At 38.8% G+C, this 23,835-nt stretch overlaps 1 protein-coding gene across 1 annotated transcript in view; it reads left to right on the top strand.

The window, feature by feature from the left end:
- The window catches only part of ABTB3 (ankyrin repeat and BTB domain containing 3), a 228,730-nt gene that overhangs the window by 176,342 nt on the left and 28,553 nt on the right, over positions 1-23,835 (top strand). Inside the window, exons 6-11 of the mRNA XM_083365622.1 lie at positions 4,273-4,438; positions 6,445-6,534; positions 14,160-14,261; positions 19,108-19,201; positions 19,302-19,437; positions 22,058-22,278. Of these exons, the coding sequence (XP_083221748.1) occupies positions 4,273-4,438; positions 6,445-6,534; positions 14,160-14,261; positions 19,108-19,201; positions 19,302-19,437; positions 22,058-22,278 (809 nt within the window). The remainder of the gene's footprint in view (positions 1-4,272; positions 4,439-6,444; positions 6,535-14,159; positions 14,262-19,107; positions 19,202-19,301; positions 19,438-22,057; positions 22,279-23,835) is intronic.

Here is a 23,835-nt window from a genome sequence, read left to right as displayed (position 1 = left end):
AGAGTAAGATTCTGGTGGATCTGGAATTGGCAAGTCATCACCATGGGGTATAGGATGCAGTGCGGATGGAATGTTTGGATATTCCATGGTCTGCTTCTTTCTTGAGATCCCTTTTGCAACTGGGGGAACCATGTGAAAAGATCAGTGGCTACTATGAATTGGTGGGTTCCTCCCACACTATTAGAACTGGGAAAGACATGGACGTTTTCTTCTTGTTTACCCAATGACAGAGATAAGTTGCACTTGTAATGCAACAATAATGACGGGCCCAACTCTTGTCCTGATCCCCTATTTTGCATCCAAAATATAGGTGGTATGCCTTTTTTACCACTGCTGTCATACTGCACTTTTGAGATGCAAATGTAACCTCACCACAGAAGATGGTAGCAGAAGATTTCTGCATTGTTTACACAGTTTTGAGGGAAAATATCTGTTCCTTGGAAATGTTAGGCAATGACACTTTCACAAGCCACCAGATGTAACTATATGATGAATAGATCTGACCAAGACAAATGTACTTTGCTATAAAAGAACAATAAATTACTATTAGGTAATAATCTTTAGTCTTAAAGTGAAGATAAATTTATACACTTCCATGTGGTACCATTTTCACTGTTCTACCGTACTTTGTCAAGAGGTTACGGGGCATCATGATCATTAGATGCCTCCTTCCCTTATAGGGAAATATACTCGCCTGTATATAAATCTTTATTGTGAAATATCTTGAAAACTTTAGCTAACCAGCACCTTTACCACCTGTTTTTTAATGCATCTAATCAAAATATGTAAGAATTAACACATTTTATCTAGGAGGTTGATAATTTCCTAAAATTTGTAGATCGGTGTTTCCTGCATTTGACACAATAGGGTGTTTTTAAATTAACTCTTTTCAGTATCAGAGGTTGATAATATAAGCATCAACTATTTTTATGTATGATAGGAATTCATAGGATAAGAGTTTTGGAGGCAGTGTATATTTTTATAACAATTTTTTGGAGTTCTTCATTATCATTCTGGACCTGTTATTACAGTTCATTCTGCTCTGGCAAAGCCAATATTGAAATTTGGTTATCCTTTGCATTGCATAGATGTGATTCTGTGGCCTTTGCAAGTGATTCTTTTTCCTGTTAGTTGAAGTGTTGTTTCACCTTGTCTCCCAACATCTGGATTTAAACCAGCTTCTTCCACTGTATTATCCATTCGCCTTAGCTACTGCTAAGCTTGTAAGCCACCCTGAGTCTTCGGAGAAGGGCGGGATATAAATGTAATAAAAATAAAATAAATAAATAAATAAATAAGATTAATATCTTATTGCTGGAGTGCCCAATGTGCATGGATTGTTCAGAAATTATATTTCTTCTCCCTAGTTCTAAAGGTCCACAACCTTTTGGGCACCGGGGTGGAGAGAGGTGTTTCTGTGGACCAGAGGGTGTGTGCTTTTGTGTGATGCCTGCATCCCACAGATGGGGCTTTGCTTGTTTGTATGGACCGGTTGCTGGCATGCCACGACCTGGTACTGGTCCACGGACCAGGGGTTGGGGATGCCTGTACTATACTATACACACAATTATGGTTTTAATTATTGAAAAAATAACTTATATGCTGTTATTTCACCTTTGGAAGTCACAGAGGCTTCTTAAAGGCAGAGAGCAACCAAGAAACCATTTTCAGACTTCAGCACTTCTATTTACATTTTTGCAATCCACTTTCCCTAACATAGCTAACCTTCATACATAGATATGATCTGCATTTCAAGGACGGCTGAAATTTACACTGACAATAATTGCAATTCTGTTTCAAAGAGCTTTGTGAGGGTTCACAAGATAAAATTGTTCATAGTATGGAAATGTCCAATGACTGTGAAATTTCAAGGCAGTACACAACTATATTTAGCACTATATAATCACAAAATGTAGGCTCTAGGAATTCAGATTAAGGTAAAAAGCACTCCTAAATCCCAATATTATAAATTGTCTAATTTTGAAAACGATCAGGGATAAGATGCTAAAGTAGCTATTTAGAAAAGGAGACAAAGATCACTTTAAAGACAATGATTTAATTAGACCAATTAAGTGCTTATGCAACTATTTGCACAGTTACAGTTTTACATGAACAGTCAAAATGATTTTACAACGTCTAAAAAAAGGGAAAGAAAAAATGGCCCTAAATTACAGTCCTTGATAAACTGTAGGAAGTCTGCAGAACTGCAAGAGGGCCCCATTAAGTGCAAAAGTAATGTTAAGATGCCTCAAGGGCTTTCCAAAGTCATGCTTAAGAAGAGGGAACAATAAAATGATTGCTGGATCCCATCCCCAAGTTGCTTTTTCACCAGGCAACTGGACTTTCTAGTTTTTCTTTGAAAATGTTTCGCTTCTCATCCAAGAAGCTTCAGAGCTGAAGAAGCTTCTTGGATGAGAAGTGAAATATCTTCAAAGGAAAACAAGAAAGTCCAGTTGTCTTGTGAAAAAGCACCTTTGGGATAACTATGACCTAGAGCAGGGCTTTTCAAGCTTTTCAACCATTGTACCACTTTTAGGATATGGAAACATCTGAGTACCACCAGTTGCCTAGCAAGATGTCAAAAACTTGATGACCAAAAAAAAAAAAAGGAAAAAAGTGATGAAGTACAGGTAGTCCTCGAGTTACAACAGTTTGCTTAGTGACTGTTCGAAGTTACAATGGCACTGAAAAAAGTGCCCCCCAAGCCACAGTCAAGCAAGACACCCGCCTGCCTGCCCGGCGGCACTCTTCCTCCTGTCCGAGGTTTTCATTGTTGTGAGCATTTCTGTTGAGCATTGGCAGCGGGGTTGGGGTGGGGTGTTTGGTTTTTATTTCCCCCCCTCTACTGGGTAGTTGCAGCAGGTTTTGGTCACTTCACATGACCCTGGGACACAGTGACCGTCATATATATGAATCAGTTGCCAAGCATCTGAATGTAAATCACAAGACCCTGGAGATGCTGCAACATTCCACCTGATCGGCGCTTCTTCTGGGCTCAAAACGCCAGGATCAGTGCCGAGCTCCAGCTGGAGCCTGGTGCAGATCCTGGCACTTCCACTGAGCCCTGACAGCTCCGAAGAAGCATCGATCAGCTGGAAAGAGGCACTGATCCTGGCTCTTCTGCTGAGCCCTGACAGCCCTGCAGCTCCAGCCGTCTCTCGCTCAGGCTTGTGCGGTGCTGCCACCGGTTCAGCTCATTCCCCTCCCCTGCTACCACTTTTCTAGGATGGTCGCGTACCACCTGCCAGGTGCCAATGTACCACAGGTGGTACCCATACCACTGGTTGAAAAGCTCTGACCTGGATGACTGAGAATCTCTATAGACATTTGCTGATCCCATGTTTGGTATAATAAAACCTAGCTGTTAACACTTAGCTGGTTTCATCCTGTTTCCTTCCTTCCATAAGAGATAGAAAACAAAACTGACAGCAACCAGGCAGACTTTCTGGTAAAAGACTTGATGTAATTTTTTATGTTTACTAGGAAAGAATTGTTAATAGAGGCCAGATCTAGAACAGTCATTAGAAATTAAAGGAAATAGCAGATGTACATCTCTAGAGTATCACAGGTTGAAGATTTATCTTCTACATTTGGGCAGTAGGGCTTAATTTATTTTCAATTTTCTGTATTTGTGCATTTTGACATTTATGTCACTGTTCACCGCCCTGAGTCCTTAGGGAGAAGGGCGGTATACAAATCAAATAAATAAAATAAAATAATAAATAAAATAAATAAATAAGATGCTACGGTACTTGGCTGCGTGCAAGATGGAGTTTTTCCTCTCCTTTAAATGCTTCCATCCTACAGTCTACTTTTTTCTCATCAGACAAAAAAAAAGAGGGGTGGGGTGGAGACTCTTTCCAGCTCCGGGAACCAGTATTTTATGTCTGAAAGCCTCACCTTTAGCCCAAATCTAAAGGTCTCTGTCTATTAGCTCTAATCTGTCTTGAGTTCTTGCTTTTTCCTGACAATTACTGGGCTCCTTTAAAATTTAAAATAACAATCAAATGTCATACTGTAGCTGCAATTCTATATTAAGGGAAAGAAACTCAGGGCAAAAATGTGGCACACCCATCTAGAAGAACCTGGTAGGAATAGTTGTGGTTTTGGGGGTGAGATTTTCTCTACGTAAATCCTCCTTGACAGTACATTATTCAGGTTTTCTGTTGCAATGGCAGTGTATGTCATTCAAAGGCAAAATGTGGCAGTGGAAAAACGAGTGGCTAAAATCTCTTTCGAAAGAATGTTCTAACGCTTTTCTTCGGTTCGCAGGATTGATGACTGCTTCTGTGCTTCTCGGAAACTGGACGCAGTAGCCACAGAAGCAAAGTTCAAGCAAGACCTAGGGTTCCGGATGTTGACCTGTGGCCGAACAGACCTGGTCAAGCAGGCCATATCTTTACTGGGGCCAGATGGAATTAACAGCATGAGTGAACAGGTATAAAGAATTATAAACCATGTAGGAAAAAAAAGAGACTTAGCTTTAAAAAAAAAGAAAAGCTTGAAATTAAATATCAATTTTCTGAACAGCTCAAAACAAAGCGCCTAGGGGAGAATGAGTTCCTTTTACTTGGATGGGTTGCTTATGTGGGGAGTTTATTATAGACATATTCATGATCAGACATTGGTAACATAGATGGAATGCCTAATTAAAATAGTTCTTGGGAACAACTGTACATCCCTCCTTTGTAACCACTGAAACTCCAGGAATCTCACAGCCCAATAATAAGGGTGAGTTTCCCTGTTCTGTTTTCACCAATAAAGAAATAATAAGATTGTATACGCACATTATTCATATTTGCTTTTAAAATATCTAAAGAAACAAAACAAAAACTATAAGAATCCTGAAACATTGAGGAAAACTTAGCCCTACCATAAAAGAGAGGTCTCTTTGCAGAATGGAAGCAAGTTATTTTTTTCTTGCTCCATCCATTTGTTGTCTTTTTGGTGCATGCACCTCTCTTTAATTCAAACAAAAAAACAAAAGCCGAGTTCTTTTTCTTTCTTCATTCATATTTTTGGGTAATGATTAACTCTCCCTTTCTGACACATTTGTGCCTAATGCTGTCAACGAAATATTAATCACAAAGGATATCTTGATCAGCCGCACAGAGTATTTCAGATTAATATAATTTTTCAGCTAGAGTCTCTGTAGTGAAGAGCCAGTTAATCTAGTTTTCCTCCAAACAGGGCAGCATTTCCCTAGAGCTAGGAACTCTCAGCAGAGCTGCCTGGCATTTCATTTCAAATTAAATCAGTATATATTAAAGGCAAGCATAGCAAAGCTTCTACTCCTCCAATTGCAGTTAGTAGTTTGGGCAATTAATATAAAGCTCCAGCCTAAACTGTTAAAATAACCACATAAAAATGATGAAGGACTACGTTACAAAATAAATGCCTAACACTAGAGTGGAGTCCAGACTCCTTAAAGGTCTTGAGATTAAAACCTTCATCTTGGCAAAGAAGTTGATCAAAATTTAATAAATGGCTGTTTAAAAAGAATGCTTTACTGGTAGTCCTTGATTTACAGCTACTCATTTAGTGACCGTTTAAAGTTACAATGTTACTGAAAAGGTAACTCATGCATAACTATCGCAGCATCTCCATGTTCACAGGAGCAAAATTCAGGCACTCGGCAACTGCCATGTGTTTACAATGTTTGCTATGGTTGCCATTTGTGACTTCACAGCTGGTTTCTGACAAGTAAAGTCAATGGGGGAACCAGGATTCACTTAACGACCACATGATTCTTTTAATAACCGTGCCAAAAAAGTTTGTAAAAGCAGTTGTGACTTGCCTAACTACCCGTCTTGCTTAGCAATGGAAATTCTGATCCCAGTTGTGGCTGTATGTTGAGGACTACCTGAACTCATCCACATTTTGAACATCGCACATATGTTTTTCTAAATAAAATTTGAAAAAAAGGTTTGATGAAATAAATGGGCAAACCCAGACACACAGATCAACTTCATATTTCATAACGCTATCATTTGACATAGAGACTCATGGACACTTATGGGTATTTCTTGTGAGATTATTTTTCCTGCCTATCATGCTAGTGATTAGGTTAGCTATATAGTTATCTCCGGTCAATTTTTCCTCACGTATCAAATAACACTAAATAAAACTTGTCTGAATCAAATAATATTAAATAAAACTTGTATGAATCAAATAATACCAAATAAAACTTGTATGAATCAAACAATATCAAATAAAACTTGTATGAATTAAACAATATCAAATAAAATTTATCAGAATTAAATCATATCCAATAAAACCTGTCTAAATCAAACAATATATTTGTGGACTGATAGCTGTTTGCACATGGTCTAATATCATGCTTCTTGTATTTGAGCTCTGGTCTGGTCACTAGGGCCTCACCTTGTGATCCTGAATAAAATATAGGTTATAAATCAATGATTATGAATACTGCTATCCACACAGGGTATGACTCCATTGATGTATGCTTGTGTGAGGGGTGATGAGGCCATGGTCCAGATGTTACTGGATGCTGGAGCAGATCTAAATGCTGAGGTGAGACTATTCTTATGATTGCATCTGTTCTGGGAAGACAGGTTAAAAACGCAGGAAGCCAAAGATAAGGGCACTCATGTTTTAAAATGCTGCGTGTCTTTGTTAGAACAGCTAAAATGTAAAATCCAGGTTTAATCTTTTTTTTTTTGAACCATCATCAGGAACATTTTTACCCTCTGATACATGTAACACTCCCTCTCTTTAATAATGGTTCTTTCATACAGGGATGAAAAATAGAATCCTTGAAAGCCAAAAGTTATTGAGCAAAGCAGCAATGCTCATTCAGCAATGACATCAAGACCTAGTATTTACTGATAGTAAACTCAGGGGTTCTCCACCTGTGGTCTGTGGACCTCTGGGAGGGCCTGTCATCATAGGGGGTCCGTGAAGGCTTTAAGAAATGTTATGATTTAAAACTTGAGTGAAGTCTTGGGGGTCCTTGGCTATGGTCTGTGGCCACAAAAAGGATTTAAAAGGGGTCCATAGTGAAGAAAAGGCTGACAACCACTGCTCTATGGTATCTTCCAAATGCATCACTTCATATTATCAGCAGTATTATTTAATGATCAAAACATTTTAGTTCCTAATTTGTTAAACATGGCCAGACAAATCTTATTGCATTCTTTGACCAAGTGACCAAATTAGTGGACTGGAGGAATGCTGTGGATATAATTTACTTGGACTTCAGTAAGGCATTTGATAAAGTAGACCACAAACTACTACTTGATAAGATAGAAAAAAGTGGGTTAGACAGCATCACCACCAGATGGATTCGGAGCTGGCTGACTGGCCAGACTCAGTGTGTGGTCCTCAATGGAACTGCATCTACATGGAGGGAAGTGTGTAGTGGGGTGCCCCAGGGCTCTGTCGGGGCCCAGTGCTCTTCAACATCTTCATAAATGATTTGGACGAGGGGATAGATGGGGAACTCATCAAATTTGCAGACGACACCAAGCTGGCAGGAATAGCCAACACTCCAGAAGATAGGGTAAAGATACAGAAGGACCTTGACAGACTTGAATATTGGGTGCTATCTAACAAAATGAAATTCAATAGTGAAAAAAGTAAGGTTCTACATTTAGGCAAGAAAAACCAAGTGCACAGGTATAGTATAGGTGGTACCTTGCTCAATAGTGGCAACTGTGAGAGAGATCTTGGAGTCCTAGTGGACAATCACTTAAATATGAGCCAGCAGTGTGCTGCAGCTGCCAAAAAAGCCAACACAGTGCTAGGCTGCATTAACAGAGGATAGAAGCAAAATCACGTAAAGTGTTAATACCACTTTACAATGCCTTGGTAAGGCTACACTTGGAATACTGCATCCAGTGTTGGTCACCACAATGTGAAAAAGATGTTGAGACTCTAGAAAGACTACAGAGAAGAGCAACAAAATGATTAGGGGACTGGAGGCTAAAACATATAAGGAACGGTTGCTGGAATTGGGTATGTCTAGTTTAATGAAGAGAAGGACAAGGGGTGACATGATTTATTTATTTTATTTATTTATTTTAATTCCATTTATATCCCGCCCTTCTCCGAAGACTCAGGGCGGCTTACAAGCTTAGCAGTAGCCTTCATTCTATGTATATGCCTGCTTATTAGGGCTTTCACACAACCCCCAAGCGGCATTATTACAAAGTCAGCTTAATTGCCCCCAACAATCTGGGTCCTCATTTTACCTACCTCGGAAGGATGGAAGGCTGAGTCAACCTTGAGCCTGGTGGGACTCGAACCTGAACTAATGGCAGGCAGCTGGTGTTCCTTAAGGAGGCATTAGCCCACTGCTCCACCAAGGCTCTTATGATAGCAATGTTCCAATGTCTTAGCGGCTGCCACAAAGAAGAGGGAGGCAAGCTATTCTCCAAAGTGCCTGAAGGCAGGACAAGAAGCAATGGATGGAAACTAGTCAAGGAGAGAAGCAACCTAGAACTAAGGAGAAACTTCCTAACAGTTAGAACAATTAACCAGTGGAACAACTTGCCTCCAGAAGTGGTGAATGCTCCAACACTGGAAGTTTTTAAGGAGAGACTGGACAGCCATTTGTCTGAAATGGTTTCTGCCTGAGGGTTTTCTGCCTGAGCAGGGGGTTAGTCATCACAAAGTGAGATGTTTGAGGAAAACTGCTGTAGTGACCAGAAGAAGAAAAATAGGCATAGAACCAATCTTAAACTACAGATAGAAAAAGAGCCAATAAGGTGGTTTGCTCACCTGGAACGGATGGCACAGGATTCCATACCATACAAGACATACACAAAAACGTCAAAGAACAGGGGTAGAATATTTAGCCTCTTTTCAACATCCAGCTGAAATGAGTTGCTCTTTCTTTTACAGTCATTATTTCTGTCTCTCTTCTGCTGCATCCTGTAGAACAGCATCTTTTTTTCAATCTATTAAGTTTTGTGTCCTTGTTTACAAAGCTCTTTGGCAATATAAAAAATAGGACCATATGAGAGTGAATGATACATACCGTAGTTTCCGGCGTATAAGACTACTTTTTAACCCATGAAAATCTTCTCAAAAGTCAGGGGTCGTCTTATACGCCGGGTGCTGAAAATTTAGGGACAGGCTGGCTGGAAAACCTGGAGCGGATCTCCCATTTAGTCTGCGCAGGGAAAGTGGGACCAATTGGAGAAGAAGCTGCAGTCTATGATTTTTTACAGGCTGGGGTCTGGGCGTCTTTCTTTCTAAAGTTGAAGAGCAGCTGTAGTATATCCCAACTTGAAAGGCAGGTGGGGAAGGCAGCAGTCAGAGCAGTGGCTTAGCTCTAAGGACACATTTGACTCAGGAACTGGGCGGGCTGGCTGGAAAACCTGGAGCGGATCTCCTATTTGGTCTTTTTTTAAAAATCCCATTTATATCCTGCCCTTCTCTGAAGACTCAGGGTGGCTTACAATTTAAAGCACAAATCAATGTGCTTAGCAATAGCCTTCATTCTGTGTATATGCCTGTTTATTAGGGCTTTCACACACACCCCCCAAGCAGCATTATTACAAAGTCAGCTTATTGCCCCCAACAATCTGGGTCCTCATTTTACCTACCTTGGAAGGATGGAAAGCTGAGTCAACCTTGAGCCTGGTGGGATGCGAACCTGCACTAATTGCAGGCAGCTGGTTTTACGTAAGGCTCTGCACAGGGAAAGCTTTAGAGTGAATTAGGAAAAGTGAAAAAGTGAATTAGGAAAATAGGGAACGGTTGCTGGAATTGGGTATGTGTAGTTTAACGAAGAGAAGGGGGAGGGGTGACATGATAGCAGTGACCCAATATCTCAGGGGCTGCCACAAAGCAGAGGGAGCCAAGCTATTCTCCAAAGCACCTGAAAGCAGGACAAGAAGCAATGGATGGAAACTAGTCAAGGAGAGAAGCAACCCAGAACTAAGGAGAAACTTCCTGACAGTTAGAACAATTAACCAGTGGAACAACCTGCCTACAGAAGTGGTGAATGCTCCAACACTGGAAGTTTTTAAGAAGAGACTGGACAGCCATTTGTCTGAAATGGTATAGGGTTTCCTGCCTGAGCAGGGGGTTGGACTAGATGACCTCCAAGGTCCCCTCCAACTACTACTTCTTCTTCTTCTTCTTCTTCTTCTTCTTCTTCTTCTTCTTCTTATTATTATTATTATTATTATTATTATTATTATTATTATTATTATTATTATAGTTTAATCCACTTGCACTGTTTTATGTTTACATGTTTGATGACAAACAGCCTTATGTTTATAAGTGACAGTTTTCCTACTAAGCACCTGCATGTCATAAGCATTTGAATTAAAATTACCATATTAAAATCAAATCTGATGTTTTTTAATTTTTATTTGGTGTGCGTTGGAAGAGGGGTAGTCTTATACGGCGAGTATAGCCCAAACCCTATAATTTAACAGGAAATGTAGGGGGTCGTCTTATACGCCCAGTCGTCTTATATGCTGGGAAATACAGTAATTTCAGTTCAATGTCTATGGAGATTCTCAGTGATCCAGGTCATGGTTGTCCCAAAGGTGCTTTTTCACGAGGCAGCTGGACTTTCTTTTTTCTCTTTGAAGACATTTTGCTTCTCATCCAAGAAACTTCTTCAGCTCTGATTGGATGGTGGGGAATGGAAGGATTTATGCTTCTTGCAGACAGCTGGTCATTTACATTCATTTAGAGAGTGGTTGATGCCTCCTGGAGGCTTATCTGTGTTCTCAGGGTCACCTGAGTAGTGCAAATGGGTATGGAGCCTTCTTGGAACTGTTGAAAGGATTGTGTTGTAGACTGAAGATAGATGATGTCGTTTCCCTCCCTCTCTGTTGAGACAAGGCTATTCAGTTTTGATTTAGATGGTCTCTTTAACCCCTCTTTCAAACCAGCGGTCCTCTTTGTCCAAAATGTGAACTTTGCTGTCTTCAAAAGAATGGCCTTTGTCTTTTAAATGCAGATGGACTGCTGAATCTTGTCCTGATGGGTTTGTTCTCCTATGTTGTGCCAACCACTTCATAAATGTACGGCAGGCTCTTCAAATCTAAAAGATCCAGAATCATTGGGCTGGGATGAAAAAGATGATGCAGCATTTTTTTGTTTACTTTTTAGCTTGCCCAAGGCTACCCACAATACAATGAATGAATAGTAGCTTGTTTCAGAGAATAATTATGCTTTCTATTGCTGACAGTGCAGTGAAAACAGAAAGACTTAATGATGGGAGATTTATTAATCTTTGATAGCTTCTGAAACTTTATCTAATAGGCTGTGACCATTGTAGATATATGACAATCTCCATATTAAAGTAATATATATCGAAGGCTAATTGAAGATAATTACATAATTTTCATCATACAAGAGAATACTGAAAGAAAATGAGAATAGAGGAAAGAGTGGTTAAAGTTGATTTAATCATGCTTTGTTGTAAATCATGCTTTGCTACTTGCAGAAATTATGATGGAGAAATGGGGTAGATTAAGTTAAGGTAAATGTGGTTACAAAATGCTAAAATAGGACCCAGTGCTGGACTTTTCTGTTGCTCTGCTAAATATCTTTTAGTAACTGAAAATTGATGCAATCTGGTTTGCCACTTGTTCAAATATTTAAAATTGGTTTTTCATGATGTTTGTACAACAGAGGCTCTGGTGGAATGCTTCATTGGAAAATAAAGTCAAATTGGAATAGGAAGAAGAGTGCCTTTTAAAAAATAGAAAATATTTACTCTGGTGTGAAAAATTGCTGTACCAATATAAAAAACCATCACCTTTAAAACATTAGTATTGCATTGCAGTACTGAAGTAGCATGTTGATATCAAAGAGCCTTGTCATTAGCTGCAATGGGATATCTGTAATGAGACAACATTCATTTTTAACCTTCAAGTCAACAAAAGCAAACCATGCTATAGAAGGGATTGAAGAGCCATTTGTATTTCCTTAAGACTAGTTATAAAAGAAGGGACAGAAATTCTATAGCTGGGTGATACTATTTACTAGTTATGAAGTCTTATTTATTTGTAACAAAAAGGAGGCAGTAGATTCTGACATAGAGAAAAAGTGCCACTTTGGTTTAATAGTTAAGGCACCAAGATAGAAACCAGGAATTGTGAGTTCTAGTCCTACCTTAGACAACTGGATACCTTTGGGCCAGTCATTCTCTCTCAGGGTTGTTGTGGAACGTATTGTGGAACTTTGGAAAGTGATTGAATAGATGTATAATTTTAACCTTTGTCCACATGGTATAAAGTTACAAGCTGGCAAAATCAGAATTTGAAAAAGTAAATCTGGGGTGCAGCCAAAAATATTTTTTTGTTAAAGAAGATAATACTACCTAGTTTTTTTTATATAGGATTAGCTCTTTATTGATATGCAGGAAAGTTTAGTTAATATTATCTCATGTAGTCAAGGTTTCATGCTATGTTTAAAACCTGAGCTGTGCATTATGATAATAGTTTTTATGTTTTGTTCATTTGGTTATGGATTAGGACTTTTTTTAAAAAAATGATATGCAGCAATTTATATCTTTTTTATGAGTTTATGAGATGCAGGGATTTGTCTATTCAGAATTTCAGATACCTCTGCATTATGATGTTACTTCTTGTCTTGAAACAAGCTGAAGTGCAGATAATAGAAATTATGCTATTATGCTATTATCGAAATATTTTCATATTGAGCTGGTGAGAATTTCATTTGAGAACTAATTTCCAATATATAGACACTAAATATTATGGTGTCTTTTTAACTTCCTGGTCTAACCTTAAAAAACTCTCAAGTAGCCTAGCATGAGGCCGTTCCTGTGTGAAGCTGACATTTGTAGGCATCCTTTTTTACATGTTCCAACAAATAATCAATTACAGCTAGTACGGTGTTGTCCTTGACAAGTTTACAATTGATGATTGACTAGATAGTAAAAGCTATCAGAGTGTTTTCCTGCCAGCAATGGAATAATGAAGATTACAAAGAAAAAATCGAGATGGTTAGTTCAAGATTCTAAACTTAATTGAAATCTGCTGAAGCCAATCCTCGGCTGTTTAGGATGGCCAGAACAAGAAAAATGTACACATTGTATAGATCATGGCACTCCCCCCACTCCAAGCCAACAATATCTTTTTAGGGAATTATTTCAGGCATCATAGTAAACCATCTTTAATGTTAATATAATTCACAATCCTGACTTTAAGTTAAATTTACTTATTATATAGTTAAAATTAACTATAGTTTAAGGTTCAGACTAGAGAATGGAGTATGGTAGAGAGCTGGGAAGAATGGCAGAAGAGCCATAGAGCAGAGGTCCCCAACCTTTTGGGCACCAGGGACCGGTTCCATGGAGAAAGGTTTTTCCACAGACCAGAGAGTGTGTGGTTTTGTGTGCTGCCTGCATCCTACAGATGGGGCTTTGCTTGTTTGTGCAGATCGGTTGCTGGCATGCTGTGGCCCAGTACCGGTCCACAGACCAGGGGTTGGAGACCCCCACCATAGAGCTTTCAGCACTCTATCTGATGCCATAGCAGAGTAGAATAGGCAGCAGAGAATGGAGTATTCCCTGTCTCTGCTCTGCTTAAGCTGGTGATGGTGCCACAAACCATATCTAGTTTAGACAGCCCATTGAACTTCTTCTAAATTTAAAGTGGGACTCTACTGTTTATTTCTGTCTATTTAATAGGAGAAAAAGGGTGTGTTTGAGACCAGGGCTCTCAAAAACCTTTTCTTATAATGTTGTGTCTAAGTCAGAGCATTAACTGATTTCTGAGGAGCTCATAGCCTTCAGGTCCACTTGGTATGGTAGAAAGGTTGTCCAACATTGTATGAGTGTGATTGTGATACTTTGGCAATGAGACGGAGAGTAGCATCTCCCTTTATCTTTCTGTTTGTTGGAATGTAGTTTGAAGCTACTGCTGTACTCATGTGATCATCAGATGAATACTAACTGTAAGAATCATATCTAGGTGGGTTAAAAGGATCTAAGGGAAATGGTTAAGGAAGTCTATTTTCTTGCCCAGGAAAATTTTGATTAGATTAAAAATAAAACAGGGTTTTTTAGAATTTATTTTGCATGCTTTTTTCTTTTCTCTGTATCTTAATGTGTCAAGCATTCTGGCAAGTTTGTTTTGATTACACATACAATGGCTTTTGCTGAAGAGTCATATATAAAAGAAACCTGCTTTATCTGTTTATAGGTTGTCAATACTCCTCATAAATATCCATCCGTCCATCCTGAGACCCGTCATTGGACCGCCCTGACATTTGCTGTGTTGCATGGACATATTCCTGTAGTCCAGGTATTACTGTATTTCCCTTTTGCTCCATCTCATAGTTTATTTCTCATGGTTAGTTTTTAATTGGCAATCATACCATACTTGGCAGACATTTTCATATTGGTTTCTTTTGCTACTTCTTTCTTTGCTCTGTAGATATATAATAACTCTATTATATACAACTACAAGGCTGCAATCTTAAGTATATCTATTAGCAAGTAATCCTCATCGGATAGCTAGAATTAACTCTGAGAAATCTGCATGCAATTAAGGGCTAAATCACTGCGAAGTGTAAATAGGGCAATTAAAAATGAAATTATACCAATAATATCCTATTGGCACTTTTTGATAATTTTTGACCATGTGTTTTATGTACCTATTTATTTATTGTTTAATAATATATTATCATATCACATTATAATATATTATAAAAGAAAGGTACCTTTCTTTTCCTCCTTTTGTCCAACCTTGTTTTAAAAAAGAAAAATAAACATAAGGAATAGAAAGGATAGTACTGTAGGAGTTTAGGGACCACGTAGAGTAGTTTTGGGTTTCTAAAAACCCTCATTCAATGAGTTTCATTGACTAAAACTTTATATTTTCTTTATGCTATATAGAACAGAATAATGGATTCATGGCTATCAATGCTAGCTCCAAGTTCATAAGATGATGAACGATGATGACAGTTTCATAGAGGATACGTTTATCAGTGGTCATTATAAAAACTGGAAAGAAAGTTTGCTGTATCTCTAATTACCAATATTTGGAGAGAAGCAAAATATGACTTCTCTATGATATACTGCTTCTGAAACTGAAAATAGCGTGTCATTGTTCATTCTCTATTAGCAAGATCTAGGAAGAAAGTTCTTACATTATTCGTAGGTTAAATATCAGTGTGGCATTATATAATGGGCAGTGGTCTGCATTCTAGATAGATGTTTTTCTGCCTTTCTGGAATTCCTGTATTTCTTTGTAATTTAGAACACCACAAACACTTTATTTATTTATTTATTTATTTATTTATTTATTTATTTATTTATTTATTTATTTATTTATTTATTTATTTGATTTGTATACCGCCCTTCTCCCTAAGGACTCAGGGCGGTGAACATTGACATAAATGTCAAAATGCACAAATACAGAAAATTGAAAATAAATTAAGCCCTACTGCCCAAATGTAGAAGATAAGTTAAAACCACAATTAAAATTAAACCCGTCAGACCAGACCGGATTGCTTAAATAGATATGTTTTTAGATCGCGTCGGAAGGAGCGAAGGTCGGGAGCCATCCGGAGCTCAACCGGTAAATGGTTCCATAGGTCAGGCGCGCCCACAGAGAACACCCTCCCTCTGGGAGCCACAAGATGGCATTCTCCGAACTTTGGTGTCCGAAGCAGTGGACAGTTATGCTTTTACCCACCCAGCTCTTTCTCATATATAGAAGTGAATTGAACCAGCAACTGAGATTACTTCAATGTTGCTGACAGAATAGTGCCTTCCATCTCACTTGAGGACAGCAGTCTAGTGCCCTCAGCTGCATCTGAATACAAAATAATTCTAGCTTATAATAGGAGAGATGGATTTCAAGTTCAAGCAGGATATCTGGAAGGCTGATTGCTACTTTTCAACATCTGTTGTCTCACATTGCCTAGTGGCAGTGCTGCTTTTGGTGGAACTGATAAGGAAGGCCAACTGCAAGACCACCATGAGATGCTTATGGCTGATGCAATCATCAGTGCTGTTTATTACTGCTCTCTCTTTCAACAGCAGGATTCCTTTAACAGCGTCAAGCACATTGTGCTTTCGTGGCTCCTAGTCAAATGATTTTAATCCAGCACAAGGCTTCTAAAATAAAGAAATGGACAGTATCCATTTAAAATCAGATAGATTGAGCTCTTTACTAGTGATAGATAATATACATCAATGTATGTATGAGATAATGGTAATAGTTTAGCATAGCTTAGTCTAGAACAAACTAAACCAATTGTTTGTTTAAATTTTGCTTTGTTGAATCCGTCTTGAAATGTTACAGATTGTGAAGCTTGTATTGGAAAGACTGGGGAAAAACTCTGATTTGAGTTAGGGTTATATAAATAAGGAGCAAACCTTATCGTCTTCTAGCACTGATGGTGTTACCTAGTTGGATAATGAAACATCTACAAGAAAACAACCAATTTCAGAGAGCACCAAAGGACCCCACAATTCAACCTGAGCTACAAATAGTTTCTTCTATTATATCAGAGTTGTTGGGATGGATCAGATGGGGACAGTTCCTTTGGCAACAACAAAGAACATGGAATGGGTGAATAATTCATCTGGCATCCACCCAATAACAATAAGAACATAAGTGGAAGATAGGTCTTAGATTGAATAGTTATGTTTCTGAATCTTTGGATTTTTTTGGGGAATGGATTAAAAGTTGCAGTGGTAGAGGTTATATGGTGCCCTACATCTATGATACCACTTCAGGTTCTTGAAAAGTGTTGCCCAGTGGTGGGATTCAAATATGTGAACAACCGATTCTCTGTGTGGATGCCACTTCCAGAAGTCCATTCTGGGCGTAGGCAACAAAAAATTAGCTACTGGTTTTGCCGAAGTGGTGTGAACTGGCTGAATCCCACCACTGGTGCTGTCACATTCTTCAGCTGTTTTTTCTCCCTCAGGCTTAAACATATTTAGTTCCCTCAATCTTTCCAGGATCATAATAATCTGAGCTGACGTTTCTGTGGTGGTGAAAATAATTGTTCAGTTGCTACCATGTGGTATGTAGCCTTCTCAAACTACTTTAGGATAATTTGTGGTTGTATCATAAATTACTGTTTATTTTCATGATAGAATCCTCATGTGTCTGCTCCTCCCGAGATACAGGGACGCTAAAGATGTTCTATTTCTGAAATTCTTGAACTTCTCACCTTTGGTATTTGTTTTAATGTATAGTCCATTCCAAACACCCCCAGTCTCTGAAGAATGTATTACTCTGAAATCCTTTAGGTTTCTCCTAACATAAAATTCTATTTATTGTTTGAAAATGGAATATTAGGTTATGTGAAAAGAGAAGATTTATGGCTGGGCTGCAGTTCCTAAGAACTCTCAAGGAAGGCACTTGCCCATCCGCTTTACCGTCGTTGGGAAAACATAATAGAAAGCTTTTGGGAAGCCAATCATAAGCTTGTTGAAGCAAATATAAATCAAGTTGGTAGATTAACGAAGAAGTCATAAGAGAAAGCAGGGAGTTGACCATTCAGTGTTTGGGACATTTTTGGAGAAAAAAAGAGAAGAAGGGCTGATCCTTTAGAGACCATTATTTGGAGTGATGACTGTGAGCATAACACAGTGGATACAGTGTCCTCACTCTTCACCAAAATATTGCACATTTACTGTTGTGCAGTATTCCTGTCTCAGCAGTGGTACAAACGAAAAAGAGGTGTTAGGGGGGAAAAACTGCAAACAAGTTGAATAACTGCATGTTCCTGTGTGACTCTATGGTTCATTTGATACAGAGCATTAAAATTTGGCTGTTCTTATCACCTTTTCTCTTGATATTTAATGCTTTCTTGGAAACCAAAAATGACAAGTATCTTGTTTTGTGAACTGGCCCCTAATTTGATGGCCTTTAACCTTGGACTTCTCTACTTATTTATTTTCTGTAACCAAATTTGAGCTGGAATATGCACTAAGTCGTACCAAAGAACTAGACTTTCTGGATCACTTTGTTAGTTATCTGTTGGTCATCTGGATTTTTGCAACCCATATGCAATAGGGTCCGGTCCGGGTCTGGATGGGGAGGAACAGGCTTCGGCTCAACCCTGACAAGACTGAGTGGCTGTGCGTGCTGGCATCTCAGGAAACTCAGATCATTCCATCTCTTACTATGGGGGGAGTGAGTTATTACCCCCGTAGATAGGGCTCGCAACTTGGGAGTCCTCCTAGATTCACAGCTTTCTTTAGAAGATCATATAGTAACTGTGACCAGGGGGGCCTTCGCCCAGGTTCGCCTGGTGCGCCAGTTGCGGCCCTATCTAGACCGGGATGCCTTGCGTACAGTCACTCATGCGCTCGTGACCTCTCAGTTAGACTACTGCAACGCTCTCTACATGGGGCTGCCCTTGAGGACCACTCGGAGGCTCCAACTGGTGCAGAATGCAGCCGCACGAGTTGTGTTGGGGGTCTCCTGATACTCCCATGTTACACCTCTGCTCCGTGAGCAGCATTGGCTTCCAGTTGCCTTCCGGGTGAGATTCAAGGTGCTGGTAATTACCTACAAAGCCCTACATGGCATGGGTCCGGAGTACCTTAGGGAGCACCTGCGGCCGGCATCAACTTCCCTCTGCCCAGTTCGCTCCCACGTAGAGGGCCTCCTCAGGGTGCCACCGGTCAGAGAATGCCGACTGGTGGCCCCCAGGGGGAGGGCGTTCTCTGTGGGTGCGCCTGACCTGTGGAACCGTCTACTGGTTGAGCTCCGGATGGCTCCCGACCTTCGCTCCTTCCGACGTGATCTAAAAACCTATTTGTTTGAACAAGCCGGCCTGGTCTGATGGGTTTGGGTTTTAATTATTGTTTTTAAGTAATTTATTTATTGTATTTGGGCACTATGGTTTAATCTGTTTTTAATTTTTGTATTTTGGTATTTATTGCCCTGTTCACCGCCCTTAGTCCTTCGGGAGAAGGGCGGTATACAAATTAAATTAATTAAATTAAATAAATAAATGGCCAGAAGTTTTGGGGCTGCAGATTCTGGCTAAGAATTATGGGGCTTGCAATAAAATGGATCTCAACACTGCATTGAAGAAGATTGCTCTTCTGTACTGGATGAGCATTTTAGTTCTTGTGTAGATTTTTTTTAAAGAAAAAACAATGGAATTCTTTTATAGCTACTACTGGATGCAGGAGCCAAAGTAGAAGGTTCTTTGGAACATGGTGACGAAAATTACTCAGAAACACCCTTGCAACTGGCAGCAGCTGCTGGTAAGGATTATCTTATCATAATATCTTACTTCATATTGTTTGACTGAAGACAACAAGAAGCAGACTTTGTAAAAAGGCTTTCATTGTTACTGATTTGTAGGAAATTTTGAATTGGTTAGTCTGCTTTTGGAGCGAGGTGCTGACCCTATGATTGGAACAATGTACAGGAATGGAATTTCCATGACTCCACAAGGTGATATGAACTCCTTTAGCCAGGCTGCTGCACATGGACACAGGTATAATTGGTATGCTTTTAGTTAAGTGCTGAAACAATGCTTGAATAGGATGTTTAAAGCATATGACATGCAATTCTTGTACATTAAGATTCACGTATATAAATTTGCACTCAATTTTTTCTTAAACATTATTTTTTTAAAATAGATAAAGTATACATTCTGTGAATGGTTATTGTCCATGAAAACTAAACAAAAGTAAAGAGGTAGTATGTATAACATTAATAAGGCAGGAACAGACCCCACTGAGATGCAGTTGAGTAGCAACGAGTTACAAGTTGGACATTGGTATTAAAACAAGTCAAAAATCAGGATAGCCAAGAGTCAGAAAAAATATTATTGTCCAGGCAAACTCTTACCTTAAATGCTTAAAATATCTATTTTACTCTTTAAACTTCCTGCCAGATCAAATTAAATGTCCCATTTAGGGAATATTTGCAGGGCTAGATCAGTTTTCTTAAGTGTAAGGTACTCATTTTGCTCCTTAAATTATCTACAAAACAAATATAGCTAAAAAATTGGCTGCACTCTCTTCTGATATCATTTTATTATGAGGTCAGTTCTGAGGCTGCCAGACTGGGGACAAAGACAAAGAATTGACCAGTAGGCCAACTCAAACAAGGATCTATCTAGGACAGGATAGAACTTTTAGCTCTCCTGATTTTAATAAACTGCAACTTGTATCGTCCAATGCTATGGTCCATGGTATCTAGGGCTGATGGGTTAGGAGACAAAAAAAATCTTGAGTAAATTAATTTTCTTTCACTTGAAATTTGTTTCAGCTTTATAACTCAGCTGCTCTATCACCTGAAATAGCCTTGCAGGAGCACCTTTCAATGAGATTTCAATGAAAGACAAAGACAGAAGTATTTCTGGAGTTAGAACCGTTGCAGTAGAGAGAAGTCTCATAGATGTACAACTTATATAAAGCACAGGAAAGAAATATGAGCTACTAGTTTTGATCAGGAAATAGTCCAGATGTTCTTCAGATCTGGTGGAATCACAAGGAAAAACAAAATAACAGATCTGCCAATTTTGTTGGAAATAGCCCTGGCCGTAGGGAACTAATGAACCATTAGGCAAGTAACAAAGGGGAAAGAATAAGAACCAGCTTGTGAGAAAATATGACAAGTTTAAGGCAGGAGAGTAAGCATGCATATATATGAATCAGAAAGGCACAAACCAGGTAACACATGATTGTAAATCATCTTGTTACTAAGCGCTTAGTGAATGAGGTGTCTAAAAATGCCATTAAGTCATACAAAATTTCAGTCTGTGCTGCTAAACTCAGACATCTTATTTGCACTTATAAATCATCCCTTGATGATGCAGTCATTGGATAATAAATAATCATGTGTAGAATTAGAGAGGAAATATTAGTATTTCTGTATTAGGGCCAAGAAAATATATGAGCTGAAGGTACAAAAAATAAGCCCATTGAAAGGCAACTGTCTATGATTTGTGGTAACACAGGATTGAATAGTTGTCTTTGCCACTTATAATGTTTTTCATTTACCAAGGTCTTCTTCCATTATGCCATTATATCCTTTAGTTTTAAAGATCCAGGAACTGATTTCAAGTGACTTAGTTATAGTGATATCACTATAGAGATTTATGTAGATTTAATATAACTATAGAGATTTATATAGAAATTTATAGAAATACAATTATAGAGATTGATGTTCCTGTGAATGGGATGCACTTGGACACTTACCTATCCCTTTGGGATATAGATACTGTAGCTTAGCACTCCCTTCCACTGATTGATGCCATCCAGATAAGAGGAATCACAGCTCTCATAATTTCAACAACCCCAGAACTCTTTTGCAAATGGCTTTATATTTCCATTATAAAAATAAGGATGGATGGATTGATTCTGTTCAAATTGGGAAATAACATCTGAAGTTTAAGATGGAGGAAAGGTTAGATCTGGGGCACACTCAGTCTTCAACTTGATGCATCTGTCATAAAACAAGTCAGCCAGATGTTGAATAAAGAACTCATTGTATAACTTTTTAAGCTATGAGTTACTATGAGCTACGACACATTTAGCTATTCTTGTCTTCACCTGGAGAATTCTGGATTGCAATTATCAGAGGTGTTTTCTCCTTTTATTGCATAGCAAAAAAGACACATTATTACAGATAGCAAAATAAACACCCTCCTCCCTGTGTAAACAAACACAGAGATACATACGCTTAGCCCACTTGCTTTGGATACATTGCTTATTCTATCCCCCACAGGACTGAACATGCGCAGCTAGCAAGATGTAAGCGTATCAGGTAGGTGGGAGGTAAGGGAGAGGAAACACACTTGGGTTCTGTTGCTTGTTTCTAATTATTTGTTCATTGGGAGCAACTCCATTGAACATTAATGGCATTTGGATATAACCCTGTTGATGGACAGGATGTGGGGTTTTTGAATTTTTGACTTGCTACTATAGCCTCATGTACTATACAGAAAAGAAAAGAAAAGAAAATACTTTGTTTACTAGATCTTGTTGGATGAATTAAACAGAATTCCTATTAGCCAGATGGCTAGTTGTCTTCTGTTTCACTGTTAACAATTCCCATCTGGTGGCCTCTGCCCTTCCCTTTTCTGTCTTTTGGTTTGTGATTGACAGGAATGTGTTTCGTAAGCTTCTTGCTCAACCGGAGAAGGAGAAGAGTGATATCTTATCCCTGGAGGAGATATTGGCTGAAGGAACTGACTTGGCAGATAGCACGCCTGCTCCTTTATGTGCAAGCCGCAACAGCAAAGCCAGACTCAAAGCTCTGAAAGAGGCAATGTATCACAGCGCTGAACATGGATATGTGGATGTAACCATTGACATCAGGAGTATAGGTCAGTTTGGGTTTCCCCTCTCACGAGAAATGACTGGTCAGAAAAATGGTTTGATGTAAGAGACCCTTGTCTGTTGAACTGAGAATTTTTGACTGCTCCCGAGTTCTTGTCAAAGCCGAAAACAGGCAACTAATAAACATACTTAGGAATACCAGAAATCAAGTGTTAAAAACAACTATTTCTTAATAATTATGGATTTATTATATGAGAAAAAGTACAGCTCCCACTCCATAAATTTATAAATACTGTATTTATATTGTTGCAACCTTCTGGAGCCAAAGTGAAATACATTTTGCTCTTGGCCAAGAAACCAAGAGTAGCTGGGAACATTTTTTACAATCATGACCACAGCAAGGGGGAAGGTGTTAGATCCCATCCAATAAAGGAGTAGATATAGACTGTTATTTTTTCCCCTCTGACCACCCCCCACCAAACCCCTCCCCAAAAAAAAACCCTTTCAGCTCAACTAGGGCTTCTGGTTCTGTGGTTTGAAATGTGTACATCTGGAGATAATCACAACAGGTGACATTCATTTTCTGAAAAGACAGAAAGCAAATGAATTTAATAAACTGAGTAAAGAATTGTGGTCCTCAATATGTTGCTGAACTATACCTCCCAGCTTTCTTCACCATTTTGGTTGTGACTCCTGTAGATCGCAGCTCAGCAGTATATGAAGGGCTTCTGGCTACTCAACTCTTCCCTAATTAAAAAGTATTTTAAAGTAAACAGGTGTGCATGTTTTTGAAAAAGATCATGCTGGTTTCAGTAGTACCACAAAACATCCTGCTTTTAAGCAAATGCCCCAGTCTATCCTAACAGATGACAAACTGGGGTGCTTAGTAGGTAGGAAGACGGTAGTTTGACTTTACAATGTAGAATCTTTCCACAAGTAGCAATTCTGGTTTAATCCAGTTCTTCTTTGAAGAGCAAAGAAGCTGATTTTAACCCGGGAAATGAAATTGACTAGGAACTGCTTATGAAAAAACAAAAAACTTGAATGGGCAGGCTGGATGTTTGGACAAAAACAGATGCTGCATATGTTTAAGAAATACAAAGAAGACAGCTGGGAGGAAGAAAAATAGTATATGCCCTTTTTCAGAGCAATGCTTTTTCAAAGGATACGACATATGAGCAATTAAGAAATATCCATATATAGTATTTGTTAAATGCATACATTATCCAACAGCATCAATAAGTACCCTAAATTGCATGCCTATCAGAAATTATAGTTATTTTTGCCCTGAATTTTAAGATACTGAATAGGCCAGAAGAAGTTCAACAATAAACATCTTCTCTTATTATCATCAAAGAACATGCTGCTAATGTTGCTCTAAAATCAGCATCTCAGAATTTCTATTACATAGTTGAATTCATGAGTTATTTTGGTGAACAGGAAACTGGTAGCAGAAAGGAAAACATTTAGTCCTCCCCATTCTTAAAATGGGGAGGATCATGAGGCCCTTTGGAACCCTGATCATTTGGGATTCCAAACTGTGACATCCCACCAATATAGGAGTGACCTTGCTTTTCTTGGTAACAACAGGGACAACATGGCAC

This window comes from Vipera ursinii, assembly GCF_947247035.1.
Source record: "Vipera ursinii genome assembly, chromosome: 6".
NCBI classification, from domain to species: Eukaryota; Metazoa; Chordata; class Lepidosauria; order Squamata; family Viperidae; genus Vipera; species Vipera ursinii.
Note: the sequence above shows the minus strand (reverse complement) of the source record. Positions and strands in the feature narration are given on the sequence as shown.